Source organism: Molossus molossus, unplaced genomic scaffold (assembly GCF_014108415.1).
Source record: "Molossus molossus isolate mMolMol1 unplaced genomic scaffold, mMolMol1.p scaffold_m16_p_13, whole genome shotgun sequence".
Taxonomy (NCBI): Eukaryota; Metazoa; Chordata; class Mammalia; order Chiroptera; family Molossidae; genus Molossus; species Molossus molossus.
Genome location: NW_023425348.1, coordinates 48132839 through 48151854, shown reverse-complemented (window position 1 = coordinate 48151854; position 19016 = coordinate 48132839). Strand labels below are relative to the sequence as shown.

At 36.2% G+C, this 19016-nt stretch overlaps 1 protein-coding gene across 1 annotated transcript; it reads left to right on the top strand.

Annotated features, from left to right (window-relative positions):
• The first annotated feature begins 13442 nt into the window (after window positions 1-13442).
• LOC118628142 (olfactory receptor 52E2-like) lies at window positions 13443-14381 on the top strand. Its single transcript, XM_036258903.1, has one exon. The coding sequence runs from the start codon at window positions 13443-13445 to the stop codon at window positions 14379-14381; it is 939 nt and encodes a 312-aa protein (XP_036114796.1).
• The last annotated feature ends 4635 nt before the right edge of the window (window positions 14382-19016 follow it).

The window sequence follows — 19016 nt, the reverse complement described above, 5'->3', positions numbered from 1 at the left end:
ATACTAAGTTGTCATCATGAAATATCAACTTAATAAATCTAAGCACACTGTAACCAAGAACATTTTCTCTTTAAGACACACATGATGATAGATAGATGATAGATGATGATGATAGATAGATAGATAGATAGATAGATAGATAGATAGATGATAGACAATAGATTAGATAGATAGATAGATAGATAGATAGATAGATAGATAGATAGATAGATAGATGATGGATAGATAGATGATGGATGGATAGATGATGGATAGATAGATGATGGATGGATAGATGATAGATAGATAGATAGATAGATAGATAGATAGATGATAGATAGATGATAGATAGATAGATAAATAGATAGATAGATGATAGATGATAGATAGATGATAGATAGATAGATAGATAGATAGATAGATAGATAGATAGATAGATAGATAGATAAGGACAGATATGTACCATATATACCTATTTATCTATGTCTATAGGGTTTAGTACCTATAAAAAAATAGGGTCTAGTACTTAGAAATGCTCAGTAGAAATAAGAATTACCCATTTTAGAAGAATTAGAAACACCAAGAATGTAAATCTAATTCACACCACCAGGAAGCTATCTCCTTAGTGACAAGAGAAGACTGAAGGACTCACAGTACTGTTATAGATCACCTTTGAGGTACTCCACTTCCTTATACATAGACTCACAACTTTTATTTCTTTCTTCAATATCCCATGAGACTTCAATACCATGCAAAACAGAAACAAGCTTCATTAGATAAACTGTATTAGAAAAGTATTTCTGGGGATGAAAGCCTGTGTGTGTGTGTGTGTGTGTGTGTGTGTGTGTGTGTGTGTGTGTCTTGAAAGGGTGATTTGCAGCTTGGGTCTTGGTCACATAGATTAAGCAATTCTAGAAAAGAGAATTTTATCCCAGATACAGTAAGGAGATAGCAAACATGAGTTAAGATAATTATTCAAAGAAAAAAATAATTCCAGATTGAGAAAAAAAAAAAAACAGGTTTGAAGAAGTACATAAGAACTATGTAGAAAACTATCCTTAATTTGAACAGAGGTATGCAAGCAGTAGTATTTAAAAAAAATAATAATAAGTTTAATCTCACATAGAAGTTGCCAAAATAATAGAGAATTCCCACATACAATTCACCTCAATATTAACATCTTACATAACCACAATTACTGTCACAACCAGGAAATTGTCATTGGCACAATATTTTACTAAGCAAACCACAAACCTCATTTGAATTCCACCAGTTTTTACATGCACTAAACCTTTTGGGATTCAGGGGAGGGTACATAGTTTTATGAATTTTATAGATTCATGTAATTACCACCATAATTAGAACAATGCAACTTCATTACCCCAAAATAACTCATTTGTGTTATTTCTTTTTTTTCACTTATCTTTATTGTTGAAAGTATAACAGATATCTCTCCTTTTTTCCCCCATTGACATCCCCCAACACACACACACACCCTCACCAGTGAAGGTGGGGCAAGGAGTAGTATTTAAATTGAGGTAGTTTGGGGAGGAGATGAAAGAGAATCCTACAATCAGATTTCTTTTTTGTGACTTCCGTTCAGCTAACTTAGTTAGAGCTTACAGTCTGGGAAATGGCACAATATTTAGATGCAGAAATTAGGAATTGAAGCCAAGTTCTTTTGCTCATTTCCATATGAACTTGGTTAAATTATTTCCCTTCTTTGAGTCTGAGATTTCTCACCTATAAACTAAGGCTAAAATACCTATATTGCAGGGTTATTGCTCAGGATGGGGGCATTTACCAACCTTTAAACTAGATTAGAAGGTGCTGAATAAGAGAGCAATGAGAAGAAGACAGAAAACACAAAGAGAAAGAACCTCAATAGATCAGTAAATAGACAGCATCCAGGCCGGTGCCGAGATTTAGTGCACAGAAACAATAACAAAGTTGTCTAAAGATGTACAAGTTGCACCCAGAAATGGATATGAATGTGTTAGAAAGAGTGAAGACAGCAGTTGCTGAAATGTATCTAAGAGATTGTGCTGGCACATTCTTACAGTCAATCCCCTTATTCCCTACTCTCCATCAGGAAGTTTTCCTCTCTGTACATATCTGATCACCTACTACCCTTTCCTGTGTGCTCCACTGGCCACAGAGAAGAATCCATACTTTTAAAACCATACTTACCAGCAGGGACACCTGGAGAAGTTAGCAAATCTCCCTTAGCATCCTTCTGAATGCCATTTGCTGAGAAGGATGTTTTTGTACTGTGAGCAAAGCCTCCAGAGTGAGAACTTTGCATGTATTAGAAGACCCTGAGGAGGGCGAGGGATGACAACAGAGCCCTGGTATCTGATTAACTCCCTATCCTGGGAAACAGAATGTCACCAGACATAGATAACCCATGTACTTATTCTGGACCCAGAGCTTATTTCCACAGGGAAACTCATTATTATTTTTTTCAATCCTGTACAATTCTTAGATTTTTTTTTCCCAACAGAATTTCTGCAATTGGTTCTAGTCTATTAATCCTGAACTCTTCAATAGGGATAGGGCTGGTTCAGGCTTCATAATATATAACTAATGTATTAAATCTGGGTATATCTTCCTACTATTGTGCAACTCAAATTGTGTACTCTGATGAACTGGCTACAAACCAGAGGTTCCCACAGTGCCCTCTTTGGATTTGATTAGTTTCTTAAAGCAGCTCACAGAATTGACTTTCAAGACTTGCCTCATTCAGTTTTTCTCTAGGCCTATCTTTTTGATGAAACACACAAAAAAGTGAGAAGACAGCACATGTTCGGGTAAAATATGAAGGAATTTCAAGAAAGGACAAGGATTCCTCAGGGAAATCTGGAAACATTTTTCTGTAGTCTGAAAGGGAACGGTTATTTAAGAATGGCATCCAGCACTCTGATCCATAGTGTGCGACAGAGGGTCAGTCAACACAGAACAGGGTTGAGGCTGGTTTCTGAACTTTGAGTTAAAATATTTTAGTGGAAGAAGTAGAAGTTTTCTCTCCTCCACCACCTCTTCTTCTAGGGGTTGTCAGTTTGTAACCCACTTCCACATATCTGAGACTACCCCATTCCTCAGACTGTTATGTTAATTGTATTCCACAAATAAGTGAGATCATATGATACTTGTCTTTCTCTGTTTGGCTTGTTTCAATTAGGATAATACTTTCCAGGTCATTCCATGTTGTCTCAAAGGATAAGAGATCTTTCTTTATTACAGCTGCATAGTACTCCATTGTGTATAAGTATCACAGCTTTTTTATCCATTTGTCTACTGATGGACACTTGGGCTGTTTCTAAATCTTCGCTATTGTAAATAGTGTTGCTACGAACATGGGGGTACATATGTTCTTTCTGATTGGCGTTCAAGGCTTCTTAGGGTATATTCCTAGAAGTGGGATCACTGGGTCAAATGGAAGTTAATTTTTAATTTTTTGAGGTAATACCATATTGTTTTCCATAGTGACTGCACCAGTCTGCAATCCCACCAGCAGGGTATTAGAGTCCCCTTTTCTCCACACCCTCGCCAACACTTGTTGTTTGATGATTTGTTGATGGCGGCCATTCTGACAGGTGTGAGGTGATACCTCATTGTTGGTTTAATTTGCATCTCTCTGATGATTACTGATGTTCAGCATTTCTTCATCTGTCTCTTAGCCATTTGCATGTCCTGTTTGGAGAGGTGTCTATTTAGTTCCTCTTTTCATTTTTTAATTGGGTTCTTTGTCTTCCTTTTGTTGAGTTGTATGAGCACTCTATATATAGATATTGGAAATTAACTCCTTATCAGATATATCATTGGCTATTATGTTCTCCCATACAGTGGATTGCCTTTCCATTTCTATGATTGTGTCTTTTGCTGTGCGGATGCTTTTGAGTTTGATGTAGTCTCATGTGTTCATTTTCTCCTTTGTTTCTGTTGCCTTAGGTGGTGTATCAGTGAAAATTCTGCTGCATATGATGTCTGAAATTTTGTTGCCTACATTTTCTTCTAGGATTTTTATGGAATCATGAGTCACATTTAAGTGTTTTATCCATTCTGAGTTCATTCTTGTATAGGGTGTAAGTTGATGAACTAGTTTCATTTTTTTGCATATAGCTGTCCAATTTTCCCAACACCATTTATTTTTATTTATTTATTTATTTTTTATCCTCACCCGAGGACATTTTTCCATTTTTTGTACAGATAGAGTGGGAGGGAGAGAGAGGAAGAGAGAGAGAGTGAGAGAAACATCGACGTGAAGGGACACATCAAGTGGCTGCCATCTTCACGACCCAACCAGGGCCGGGGACAAACTGCAACCGAAGTACATGCCCTTCGCGGGAACCAAACCCAGGTCTCTCCGGACCGCAGGCCGACGCTCCAACCGCTGAGCCAAACTGGCCAGGGCCCAACACCATTTATTAAAGAGGCTGTCTTTACTCCACTATATGCTCTTGCCACCTTTGTCAAATATTACTTGAGCAAATTGTCTTGGGTTTATTTCTGAGTTCTGTGTTCTATTCCACTGGTCTATATGCCTGTTCTTGTGCCAGTACCAGGCTATTTTGATTACAGTGGCTTAGTAGCATTACCTGAAATCTGGTTATGTGATTCCTCCAACTTTGTTCTTCTATTTGAGGTCTTTTTTTGTTCCATATGAACTTTCGAAGTATTTGTACTAGTTCTGTGAAGTATGTCATTGGTATTTTGATGGGGATTGCATTGAATCTATAGACTGCTTTGGGTAGTATGAACATTTAAATGATGTTAATTCTTCCAATCCATGACCAAGGTATGTGCTTCTGGTTTTTTATATCTTCCTCTATTTCTTTTTTCAATGACCTGTAGTATTCTGTGAATAGGTTCTTTATTTCTTTGGTTAAGTTTATTCCAAGGTATCTTAATTTTTTTTGCCTCGATGGTAAATGGGATTTTTTTTTTTTTTAGTTTCTCTTTCTGTGAGTTCATCATTGGTGTATAAGAATGCCATCAATTTCTTGATGTATCAGATAAGGGGTTAATTTCCAATATATATAGAGTGCTCATACAACTCAACAAAAGGAAGACAAAGAACCCAATTAAAAAATGGGCAGAGGAGCTGAATAGACACCTCTCCAAACAGGACATACAAATGGCCAAAAGACATATGAAGAACTGCTCAACATCACTAATCATCAGAGAGATGCAAATTAAAACAACAATGAGGTATCACCTCACACCTGTCAGAATGGCCGCCATCAACAATTCATCAAACAACAAGTGTTGGCGAGGGTGTGGAGAAAAGGGGACTCTAATACCCTGCTGGTGGGAATGCAGACTGGTGCAGCCGCTATGGAAAACAATATGGTGCTACCTCAAAAAATTAAAAATTGAACTTCCATTTGACCCAGTGATTCCGCTTCTAGGAATATACCCTAGGAATATAAGAAGCCTGAAACACCAATCAGAAAGAATATATGTACCCCCATGCTCATAGCAGCACTATTTACAATAGCTAAGATCTGGAAACAGCCCAAGTGTCCATCAGTAGACGAATGGATAACAAAGCCGTGGTACATATACACAATGGAGTACTATGCAGCGGTAAGAAAGAAAGATCTCTTATCCTTTGAGACGACATGGAGGGACCTGGAAAGTATTATCCTAAGTGAAAGAAGCCAAGCAGAAAAAGACAAATACCACATGATCTCACTTATATACGGAATATAATGAACATAACAGTCTGAGGAATACAGTAGACCCAGAAACATGGAAGTAGGGCACAGACTGACAACCCTCAGAAGAGGGGGTCAGGGGAGGGAAGAGATAAACCACAGAACTTATATGCATGTATGCACGACCAATGGACATGGACAACTAAGCCGGGGACGGGGCGGAGGTGGGGTGAGGTGGGGGGTGCCAATGGGGTAAAAAGGTAAAATATCTGTAACAAAAAAATAAATAAATAATTCATTAAAAAAATAAAAAGAAAAAAAAAAGTCTAGAAAATTTTTGATGGTGTCTTTGGGTTTTTCTACATATAGTATCATGTCATCTGCAAATAATGACAGTTTCACCTGCTCTTTTCGAATTTGGATCGCTTTTATCTTTTCCTTCCTGTCTGAATGCTGTGGCTAAGACTTTCACTACTATGTTAAATGAGTGGTGAAAGTGGGCATCCTTGTCTGGTTCCTGTTTATAAGAGAAATGCTTTTAATTTTTGCCCATTGAGTATGATGTTTGCTGTAGGTCTTTCATATATGGCCATTATTATGTCAAGATATGATCCCTCTATTCCCAGATTGCTGAGCATTTTTTTCAGAAATGGGTACTGGATTTTGTCAAATGCTTTTTCAGCATCTATTGATATGAACATATGATTTTTATCTTTCATTTTGTTTATGTGGTGTATTGCATTTATTGATTTGCAAATATCGTACCAGCCTTGCATCCCTGGGATGAATCTCACTTGGTCATGGTGAATAATTTTTTTGATGTATTGCTGGATTCGATTTGCTAGTATTTTGTTCAAGATTTTGGAATCTGTGTTCATCAGGATATTGGTCTGTAGTTTTCTTTCTTTGTAGAGACTTTTTCTGGTTTTGGAATTAGAATTATGCTGGCCTCATAAAACAAGTTTGGAAGTCTTCCTTCTTCTTGAATTTTTTGAAATAGTTTGAGGGGAATGAGTATTAGTTCTTCTTTGAATGTTTGGTAAAATTCCCCCGTGAAGCCGTCTGGGCCTGGGCTTTTGTTTGCTGGAAGAGTCTTGATTACATCTTCAATTTTTTTTGTTGTTATTGCACTGTTCTAGTTTTCTATCTCTTCCCGGTTCAGTTTTGGGAGACTATGTGATTCTAGAAATTTGTCCATTTCTCTTAGATTGTCGAATTTGTTGCCATATAATTGTTCATAATATTTGTTAACAATTCTTTGTATTCGGTGGTGTTAGTTATTATTTCTCCTCTTTCTTTTCTGATTTTGTGTATTTGGGTTCTCTCTCTTTGTTTCTTGGTGAGTCTAGCTAAGTGTCCATCACTATTGTTTATCTTTTCAATGAACCAGCTCTTTGTGTCAATGATTCTTTTAAATGGTTTTTTGGGTCTTCATGTCATTTATTTCTGCTCTGATCTTTACTATTTCCTTCCTTCTACTTCCTTCTCTCTAAGTTGTGAGGTCAGATAGTCTATTAGAAATTTTTCTTGCTTCTTGGGGTAGGGCTGTAGTGCTATGAACTTCCCTCTCAGAACTGCTTTTACTGCATTCATAGATTTTGTGTTGTTGTTTGTTCATTTTCATTGGTTTCCAGGAGGTTTTTAATTTCTTCCTTGATCTCCATGGTAACCCATTCATTGTTCAATAACATACTATTTAGCCTTCATGTTTTGCAATGTCTTTGCATGTCCTTGTTGAAATTAAGTTCTAGTTTCATGCCATTGTGATCTGAGAAGATGCTTGATATGATTTCAACCTTCTTACACTTGTAGAGCCTTCGTTTGTGCCCTAACATGTGGTCTATCTTTGAGAATATCCCATGTGCACTTGAGAAGAGTGTGAATTCTGTAGTTTTGGGGTGTAATTCTCTGTAGATATCTGTTAAATCCATTTAATCTAGCTCTTCATTTAGAGTCTGTGTTACCATGCTAATTTTGTATCTAGAGGATCTATCCAGTAATGTCAGCAGGGTGTTGAAGACTCCTGCTATGATTGTATTGCTGTCAATTTCTCCTTTGAAGTTCTCCAAAAGATTTTTAATATATGTTGGTGCTCCTATATTGGGCGCATATATGTTTACCAAGGTTATATCTTCCTGATGGATAGATTCTTTCAATATTATGTAGTGGCCTTCTTTATTTCTAGTTATGGCCTTTATTTTGATATCTACTTTATCAAATATGAGGATTGCTTGCTACCCCAGCTTTTTTTTCCTTTCTCTTTGCTTCAAAGATTGTTTTCCATCCCTTCACTTTCAACTTATGTGAGTCTTTTGTTGTGAGGTGGGTCTTTTGTAGACAACATATATGTGAGTCATGCTTTCTTTTTCAGTCAGCTACTCTGTGTCTTTATATTGGAGCATTCAAACCATTCACATTTAAGGTGATAATTGATATGTACTTATTTATTGCCATTTTTGTTTAGTGTGGTTCTATTTTACTTCCTATTTCTTCTACTAATTACAGCAGTCCTTTTAGCATATCTTGCAGTGCTGGTTTGGTGTTAATATATTCCCTTAGTCTTTTTTTGTCTGGAATACTCTTTATTTGACCTTCTATTTTGAATGATAGCCTTGCTGGATGGAATAGTCTTGAATTCAGATCCTTGTTTTTCATGACCTTGATTACCTCATGCCACTCCCTTCTGGTCTGTAGTTTTTCTGTTGAGAAGTCAGCTGAGAACTTTATGGGGTTTCCTTTATAGGTTACCTGCTGCTTATCTCTTGCTGCCTTAGGATTCTCTCTTGGTCTTCAACTTTTGGCATTTTAATTACTGTGTGTCTTGGTGTGGGCCTGTTTACGTTCTTACTTGAGGCTCTCTGTGCTTCTTGAACTTAAATGCCTTCTTCCTTCACCTAGTTAGGATAATTTTCTGTCACTATTTCTTCAAACATATTCTCTAACCCTTGCCCATTTTCTTCCTCTTCAGTGACTCCTATGATGGGAATGTTATTATGTTTTCAGTTGTCCAACAGTTCTCTTAAGCTATCTTCCTGTTTTATAATTGTTTTTTTCTTTTGGTTTTCTGATTGGTTGCTTTTTCTACCCTGTCTTCTAATTCATTGTTCCAGTTCTCAGCTTCCTCTACTCTGCTGGTTAGTCCTTCCAATGTGTTCTTTATTTCTGCTATGTCATTCTTCATTTCCACTTGTTTGGTTTTCAATGTTTCTATATCTTTACTCATGGTGCTGATGTCCTTACTCTTGCTGTTGAGCTTCCTCAAGATCATGGCTCTGAACTCTACCTCTGATAATTTGCTTAGCTGCATTTAATTGATCTCATCTTCAACAGAGTTCTCTTGTTCTTTCATTTGGAATTTGTTTCTTTGTTTCACCATTTTGGCTATCTTAGTGGGTTTTGGAGCCTGCCAAATTTTCCCTATGGGGGTTGGTGTCCTATTGTTTGTGGCTCCCTCTACTCGATTTTGATGAGCCTTTGAAGGCCCACATTAAACAACACTGACAAGTCTTACTTTCCTGGGTAGATTTTCAAGACCAGGAAATGTTCAGTTATCCTCTAGCTTTTTACCAGTGGCTAATAGTGTCAGTTACTCTATGCCTTGGAATGTAGCCCTGGTGTTCTGCATAAGAGGATTTTCAGAGGGTGGGATAGATGCTGGTTGTTAATGAGACTCAATTTTCATTTCTTTGCCTCACCTGGGAAAGGATGAATTTTCGAGGTGGCGGGGCTGGTGCTTTTTCCCACAACTCAGGGATGGAGCACACTGTCCACTGTCTTTTGTGGCCGCAACTCAGGAAAAACTCTGAGTGCCCTCCAAATCCCAGATGTCCCCACAGAGTTTCAGCCCAGTCTGCCCTCCCTCTGCTGTAGCCCCAGGTGAGTGGCTATGGCTATTTTAGTGCTCTGTCTTGGCTTTCTGTGCTATTGAGTGGGCTTGGTCTTTATTCCCCAAGGGCGCTGCTCATAGCTATGACTGCTGCTGTCCATGGGCTCCCAGCCCACAGGGGCTTGGATTCTAATCAAACTGTGCTTTCATTTGCTCAGTGACATTTCTAAACCAGGGAAGTACAAGATCAAGGTGCCAACCAGTAATAGCTTTCTTTCTGGCTTACAGATGTCTGCCTTCCCTTTGTTCTCACCTGGCACTTCCTCTTCTTATATAAGGCCACTAATCCCATAATGAGAACTCCACTCTGATGACCCTAATTGCCTCCCAAAGACCTCATCTCCAAATGCTGTCACATTGGAGGTTAAGGCTTCAATATATAAATTTGGGAAGTAGGGCAAAGAGCAAAGATATGACAGTGTCCCGGATTTGCACTGAGTTAGTGCTTTAACTGGTACTGGCTGCATAATTTAAGAAGCCCACTGCAAAGTTTCTAGGCTACTTGTTGAAAATGCAGAGAGAAAAAAAGAACTTTTACTTCAACCGACTTTCTCTTTTGATGTTTGTTATTTTATTTTTTATCATGTTATTTTAGGGGCATAGAGATACCTGTGGGGTAAGTGCAAATGTACACAGAAGCACAAGGTCCCTGTTTTGTGAATTAGAGCACTAGTCATAGGTGTGGATAGATTCAGGATCAGGAGCATGCCAAGGACAAGGAACAGCAGCAGCAGTGCCTACTCAATAAAATATTCACAAAATATAAGCCTTTTAATGGCAGAGGTAGTGTTACAAGTAGCCAAGAAATTATCCTGGAGAGATGTGGCAGGTGCAGCAGGTGAGAACGTACATGATTCAGGATCCAAACCCCGGCACCTGCCCCATTTTATATCAGATTTTAATTACAGAACATAAATTCAAAAATAAAGTTGTTTAAAAAATTCAACACAGCATTAAATCCCAAGCACCACAGAGCATTAAACCCCTAAGTGTGGGCCCCCCTTATGAGAGCAGAATCCTGATTATTCTATTGGTCACACATTCATGAAAAACCTATTGACATAAACTAAATTTCCCCAAGTGTGACTTTTGAGATATATTGCTTAGTTACTATTTCTAGGGAAGACTGAAGGCGAAAGGACTGTGTAGGACCATATCTGCACCAATAAAGTTTTTATTTTTCACAGAATAAGTGGTTTTACTTGAAACATCTAAGACACAGATATGAGCATCTGCCAAAAATTATTTGGTAAATTTACATGGTTCTATTGTAAAGGTTTACATTAATTTTGTGTATTGGATATCACTCAGAATTTAATCACAATATTAAATATTAATAAAAATGGAAATCGTAAATGATTACATTGAGATGAACTATGAATGAGAACTGATTGGTGCAGAAAAGCAGAGGAACAACTGAGCAAAATGGAAAACAAAATCAAGAGATTAAATCAGTTTTCTAATGTCACTGTTGTTAATGAATTTATAGAGGTGAAACAGAAGAGAAGTGTTCTGACTCCAGAGCCTTGGTTCTTGAACACAAAATTATCCCATCCTCCTAAATGATGATCCAGGATGCTGAGAGCTCGTGTTCCTTCTATCATTGTGTGCTCTAACACAGATCAAGGTAATGAAGGGTTAGTGGAGATTCACAAGGTAATCCAGAAACCTCACTTTGTTCCTGCCTTCATTTCCTTAGAAGTCACATGACTTCTATTCATGACTGGGGACAGATTAGAAACTAGAATCCTCAGAGACCTTGTGTCTTTTTCAAAACGACCTCTAGGTGATTTTTGGTTGAAGCTCCTCCCAGGCAAAGAGCAGTGCCCTCATAAAAAAACTGAGCAGGTTGAGACATGAGAGAGACAGGGTTCTATCTTGGTGCTTAATCTGGTGAGTCTTCCCCATGTACCAGCTTACCGTGCATCCTTACTTCACAGTGATGGATGAAGGGGAAAGAAGAGGCATAGGAAAGGAGGAGAAGAGAAATAGGATAAATTTGGGGGGGGGAGAAGACTAAGGATACAGCTTAGAGAATAAATAGATTTGGTCATATAATCTGAGTAATGCTGATAATGTCTGTTGATTCATTTGTTTATTGGTTACACAGGTGTGATTAATTTGTAAAAAAAAATTGAGTTGCACTCTTATGTGTACACAATACTTATGGACCTAAAATTTAATAAAATATTCACAAAATATAAATCCCTTAATGGCAAATGGAAGATATGTCATTTATGTTTTATATCTCCAGCATCACTTAGAACAGTGAGTCTATTGCAGCAAGTAAGAAATTAATATCAAAATGATAAAAGGCTATAAAGACTTCCTAGGACAGTAAGAGATTAACAATAATAATAAAATAAAGCAATTATATCACTATACTGTATTACAATTTCACAGAGAGAAGACTGGTTCTTAACTACAGATCTTAGCAACCTCAGCATATGATTTTTATTTTTAATCCTCACCTGAGGATATGTTTTTATTATTATTTTTTTTTTAGAGACAGAGGAATGGAGAGAGAGAAGAGAGAAAAAAAACAACAACACATTGATGCAAGAGAGAAACATTGTCTGATATTTCTCCTCCTATACACGCCCTGACCGAGAATGGAACCCACAAACTTTTGGTGTAGGCAATGACACACCAACCAAGTGAGCCACCCAGCCAGGGCTCAGCATATTATTTATTTTTCCTTTTCTTATTAGGCCCAGAACTTTCACCTTTTCACTTAATGGAAGTACTTTATGGCTTCTCTTTGGCATATCCAAATTGCCAGCATCAATACTCCTGTGCTTTGAGGGTCACTATTAAGTAAAATAAGAGTCACTTGAACACAAGCATTGTGATACCCTGACAGTCCATCTGATAACCGAGACAGCTACTATGTGACTCGTGTCTACACAGCTGGACAGAGCGAGATTTCATCACACTACTCAGAACGGCATGAAGTTTAAAATTTATGAATTGTTTATTTCTAGAATTTTTCATTTAATATATTCAGACCATGTTTGAATTATCATGCATCTAATTTTATATTATTCCTAATATTTTGTTCTCTCTAGTTTTGGGTTTTTTTTGTTGTTGTTGTTGTTGTTGACATTTTTGAAATGTGTTTTACACTCCTAAAGTCACCATTGCCTTAGTTATAAATGAGAAATACTAGCATGTTTTATTCAGATGAATGTTGTGAGTTTTTTAAAAGAGTGTGAATTGGTATGTATCAGGAGTATTTGTGTGTGTGTGTGGGGGGGTACCTATACTTGCTAACATAGGTTAAGCATATATTAACTTTTCCTTTATTTTCATTCATTACCTTCCTCCCTCACTTAATTTCCCAGATCTTCCCTTAAAAGCACTTTAAACTTCTGGCAAGCTTCTTAGTCTTTGATCCTTAGATCATTTATACATAAAAAATGTAAATTTAGTGTTCTCTTTGAAAAAAATGTTGCAGATGATGTTTGCATGATCTGACAAACAGCCTTACAGCCTTGCAAATAGTAGGCAGCACCTAACTCATTGGTAATGAATGTTTCGTTTTCACTAATATTGTCTACATTGTTTAGTAATAATAATGTCTCAATACTAACAGATAAACCAATTTTAGCCCTTTAAATAAATTTTTTATATTTTGGCATAAATTTTGATGACCTCAGCTGTTTTGTTGACTGTTACTATGCCTGTGCGTTGTCATTCAGTTAACTGGAACTAATTGTCATCACTATATTTGAAGCTCGCAGAATCCTACATTGGTCAAACTTGAAGATGGGATTCTACCGGTGAAAAAGGCAATAATGAGAGAAGTTAGCTTAAGTGTTCTTATATCGTCTTTAGGTCTTCAAAGCTACAGACACTATCTGGTGATCTGTATGTTGGGTGAACATAAATTTCTGAAGACTTATGCATTACCTACCATGATGTCCCTTCCTAATGACTCCCAGTTTCACCCCTCCTCCTTCTTGTTGCTGGGGGTCCCAGGACTGGAAATGCTCCACATTTGGATTGGCTTTCCCTTTTGTGTTGTGTACATGATTGCACTCGTAGGAAATGTCACTATTCTGTTTGTGATCCAGGCTGAGAGCAGCCTACACCAGCCTATGTTCTACTTCCTGGCCATGTTGGCTACCACTGACTTGGGTCTCTCCACAGCTACTATCCCTAAGATGCTTGGAATTTTCTGGTTTGGTCTCAGGGAGATCATCTTTGAAGCCTGCCTCACCCAGATGTTTTTCATTCACAAATTCACACTGATAGAATCAGCAGTCCTCTTGGCAATGGCTTATGACCGTTACGTGGCCATCTGCAACCCACTCCGATACAGCACCATCCTCACCAACAAGACTGTTTCTGCGATTGGTCTTGGTGTGTTAGTGAGGTCATTTCTTTCTGTGATCCCATTTGTATTTCTCATTTTGCGATTGCCCTTCTGTGGGAATCATGTCATTCCTCATACCTACTGTGAGCACATGGGTCTTGCTCGTCTGTCTTGTGCCAGCATCAAGATCAATAATATTTATGGCTTATGTGCAATTGGTAATCTAGTGTTTGACATTATGGCCATTGCCCTTTCTTATGTCCAGATACTCCGTGCTGTTTTCCATCTCCCTTCCCAGGAAGCCCGCCTCAAGTCCCTCAGCACGTGTGGTTCTCATGTTTGTGTAATTCTTGCCTTCTATACACCAGCCCTCTTTTCCTTCATGACACATCGCTTTGGCCGAAATGTCCCCCGCTATATCCACATACTTCTGGCCAATCTCTATGTCATAGTGCCACCCATGCTCAACCCTATCATATATGGAGTCAGGACTAAGCAGATCTATGACCATGTGAAGAAAATGTTATTACAGAAGTAAGGAATGGAAAAATAATGATACCTAATACATACGATTTTTATACAACTTAATCAGAGAAATACTTTCTAATGAAAATTATGTTAAAATGTGTATTTATACTGGCTCATTTCTGTACTTTATTTCCATCTTCTTTTTAGACCACTTCTCAATATCCATTGCTACATTCTCTTTGTGTCTTATTTATTTAGCAGGTTATATTATTTTTCTCTGTTCTTTTCAATATCTGTTCAATATTTTATATCAATAACTTGACTTCATCTATTGTTATTAGATTAACTGATGTTCCTGGAGCTTCTTTCTTCTTCTATTATAATCATTTTATTAGTTTCTGTTTTTATAACTGCCAGATGCCAGGGATAAAATGGTGACTCTGCCACTATGCTTGACTTTGTAGAATTACGGAATTTAAAATTTGTCAGCAAACTCGACTTATAAACATCCATCCTTTATTTTTCATATTTTGAATATCTTGATAATTAAATTTACATTTGTTTATAAGTATTAAAAAATTATATTTTAAGCAACCTGACAATTTTAGTATTTTAAATACATTACTAATTTCAAGCACATTTAACAATTATTCTCTCTCTTTCCCTCCTTACCCCCTTCACCCCCAGAGCAGACTTGCTCAAATCTTTTTTTAGTGTAATTCCTTAAACTTCAAGTGTCCTTCTTTTGCCTCTGTAACTTGTATCTGTAGCTAATTTCTTCTACGGCTCACTTCTTCTACCCCTGTAACTTTCTAAATAAACTTTCTCTTATAATTTGAAAAACAATAATTATTATTACTTTTTAAATAAATTTAGTATCTTATATTTACTATTTTTTCTTCAACCTGAGCTACAAATTATTCACAACAAATATGTTCTTCTTTTGGATTATGGATTATTTTTTATTATTACTGTCACATTTGCTTTGATTTTTATATATAAATTTCAATTACTTTAGCCATTGCCCTACAGATGCCCATTAAACTTATCTACTTTATGAATTATATACTATTGTTGTTTTAATTTACTTCTTGTAAATTTTAAAACTCACACACATAGGGTTATTTTTTTATACAGTCAATATTCATTTAAATATGCCAAAATATTTAGTTTTGATTGCTATTCATTTCTCCTTGCATCTTTAAATTTCTAACTGTAATGATTTTACTCATGTCTGAAAAATAAATATTTCATTGGTACAATTTTGCTGGTTGTGAGTTTCTGCTTTTTTTGTTTGTTTATTGCCTAAAATAACTTTATTTACTTTAAAGTTATTTAGAAGATATAGAATTTCAAATTCACTAAAGTTTTTCAGTATTATGGAAGTATAATTGACAAAGAAAAATTGTCTATATTTACTTTATACAATGTGATATTTTAAAGGTGTACACATGAACATACATACATATATATACATATATAGATAGATAGATATATACACACATACATATAGAGTGAGGTAGAAATAGGTCTACAGTTGTTCATATGGAAAATGATACAGTGATTAATAAATAATAGTGCAAGAATAAATGCTATATTTCACATACTCACAACTGTAAACCTACTTTTTTATTGTAGGTTCGTCCCACAACATAATATTTATAATATATATTAAATGTGATTAAATGATTGCCACAATCAAGTTAATGAATATATCCATAACTTCATGTATTTGCTTGTTGTTAGGGATTTTTGTTTGTTTGTTTTTTGTTTTGGGGGGTTTTCTTTTGGTGAGAACATTTAAGATCTACTCTCTGGCAAATTTCAAGTATATAATATAGTATTATTAACTATAATCACTATGATATACATTAGATCTCCAGAATTTATTCATCTTATAACTGAAATAAAAGTTTGTATCCTTCAACCCATATCACCCCATTTTCCTCACTAGTTCTACTTTCTGATTCTATGAATTTGACTTTTTAGATTCCACATAAAAGTGAGAACTTACCGTATTTGTCTTTCTGTCTCTGGGTTATTTCACTTAATATAATGTCCTCAAGGGAAGATTTCCTTCTTTTTCATGACTGAATGCTATTCCATTGTTTATATATACCACATTTTCTTTATTCATCTGCCTAGGACACTTAGGTTCTTTTCATTTCTGAGCTACTTTGAATAATGATGCAGTGAACATATGTCTTTGAGCTGCTGATTTCATTTCATAGTAAAGAAATTAAGACTAAGCACAGTGGAGTTAATGCTTGTATTCCACATCAGTCTCTACCATTTCTTAGTTCTGTGTCTTTGGGAAAGCTACTTAGCTTATTTATGTATTTATTTTTATTTTTTATTATTGAAAGTATTACAAATATCCCCTATTTTTCCCATTGACCCCCTCTTTCCCACTCCTTCTCCATCCTGCCTTCACTAGCCTACTGTCCCTAGCTGTGCACATATGTATATAAGTTCTTTGGTTTATCTCTTCCAGCCCCTCCAAAACCCCATCCCTCTGAGGTTTGTCAATCTGTTTTAAGGTTGAACCAGTCCCTTAACCTTCTCAAGCATTTGGTAAAGGGAATTATAATATCTTCTACCTCACAGAGTTATTTTAAGTATATATAACTTTTACATGTAACAAGTATATATAAAAACATGGATAAACACAATAAGAAGTCAGTAAATATTACTTGTTACCATCATAATTACAAAATCACACTACTGTGGTTTTCTCTCTGCTTCCTGTTTATATTACCACCTTCTACCTTCTCACATCATTACAATGTATTGCAATTCAAAACCATGTCTCTGGGATTTAGTCATTAATTGCTTGTATTGCTTCTCTGTTTCATCTATGATGTTTTATTCACTTCCTGGAAGCAGAAAGTCAGAATCCACTACATTTAATTATATATAACCTTCTGACATCTTTTGACGTGTTTATTATATCATGGAAAAATTATTTTTAATATGTTTCTATTGATTTTTTAAACAGAGAGGAAGAGAGAGAGAGATAGAAACATCAATGTGAAAGAGAAACATGGATTGGCTGCCTCTTGCAAGACCCCTAATGGGGATCAAGCCCACAACCTGGGCATGTGCCCTGACCAGGAATCAACCTGGACCTCTCAGTCCATGGGACAACACTCAATCCACTGAGTGACAATGGCCGGGCTTGCTGCAAAATATTTTAAGCTCAGAAAACAACCAGAATATTATATGAATATTTGTGTACCTTCCGGACAACAAGAAAATTACTTGCAAAATCAAGACCATTTCTGTACCCATAATCCCTCCCTTCTTTTCTAGGTATAACCATTATCCTGAACTTGATGTGAGTGATTGACATGTGTGCTTCTTCTTTTTTTAAATTAGAAATGTAGTTCTTCTTGAGAAACTTGTACAAAAAAACAATCATAATAAATATATCTTTGCAATGCCATTTTTCACACAATTTTGTTTTCATATTTTTATATTGGTAATATTTTCCCAATGTTTATCACTGCATTGCATATATGTAACAGGTTTATTTAACCATTGTACTGATATTTCATATTTAGGTTGTTTTCATGTTTTTAAAAAAGAAATATATTCTGTGCGGTTGGTGGGAATGCAGACTGGTGCAGCCACTATGGAAAATACTATGGTGTCACCTCAAAAAATTAAAAATTGATCTCCCATTTGACCCAGCGATCCCACTTCTAGGAATATACCCTACGAAGCATAAAACACCAATCAGAAAGAATATATGTACCCCCATCTTTGTAGCAGCACTATTTACAATCGCTAAGATCTGGAAACAGCCCAAGTGCCCATCAGTAGACGAATGGATTAAAAAGCTGTGGTACATATACACAATGGAGTACTACGCAGCGGTAAGAAAGAAAGATCTCTTATCCTTTAAGACTACATGGAGGGACCTGGAAAGTATCATCCTAAGTGAAACAAGCCAAACAGAGAAAGACAAATTTCATATGATCTCACTGATTTGTGGAATATAATGAACATAACAGTTTGAGGACAATCCCCTAAGGAGTGTGGAGGTGAGAGAGGGATGAACCACAGAACTTATATGCATGTATGCATGAACAGTGGACATGGACAACAATCTGGGGAAAGGGCAGGGAGGGAAGGGGGAGAGAGGAATCAGTGGGGGAAAAAAGGAGAATCATTTGTAACAAAAATTAATCAATAAAAATAAATAAATAAATAAATAAATAAATAAATAAATAAATAAATAAAAAATAAAAAAGCAATATAATTTTCTTAACCTTCAGAAAGACAATTCTGAGGTATATTATGTATTCAATCTGGTTCTTCAGAGACCCTAGCAGGATATCGTTGCCCACAATGGTAACCAACACACTCATTTTATTGTAATATCTTTCTTATTCCTTTCTTAGTAGCCCCAATCCATTACTGGGTTTCCTGGAATCAACCTCCAAATCAATTACATGCTCCTCAGTTCTTGTCCAAGGTTATGCTTTCAGGGGAACTCAAACTAAGATATGGGCATTAGTGGGGTTACATGACTATGTTAACATAAGAATAAAATTGCTCAATCAAATATTAATCTAATTACCTCTTGGGTTTTTATCTACATGTGTATGTATGTGTATAACTCATTTGAATGAGAAGCTAATTGTTCTAGAATCATTTAATTGTAAATCCATTATTTTCCCACTGATATACAACATAAAAA

Excerpts from the sequence above, each read along its gene's own strand:
- LOC118628142 (XM_036258903.1), top strand. The coding sequence starts at position 13,443 with ATGATGTCCCTTCCTAATGACTCCCAGTTTCACCCCTCCTCCTTCTTG.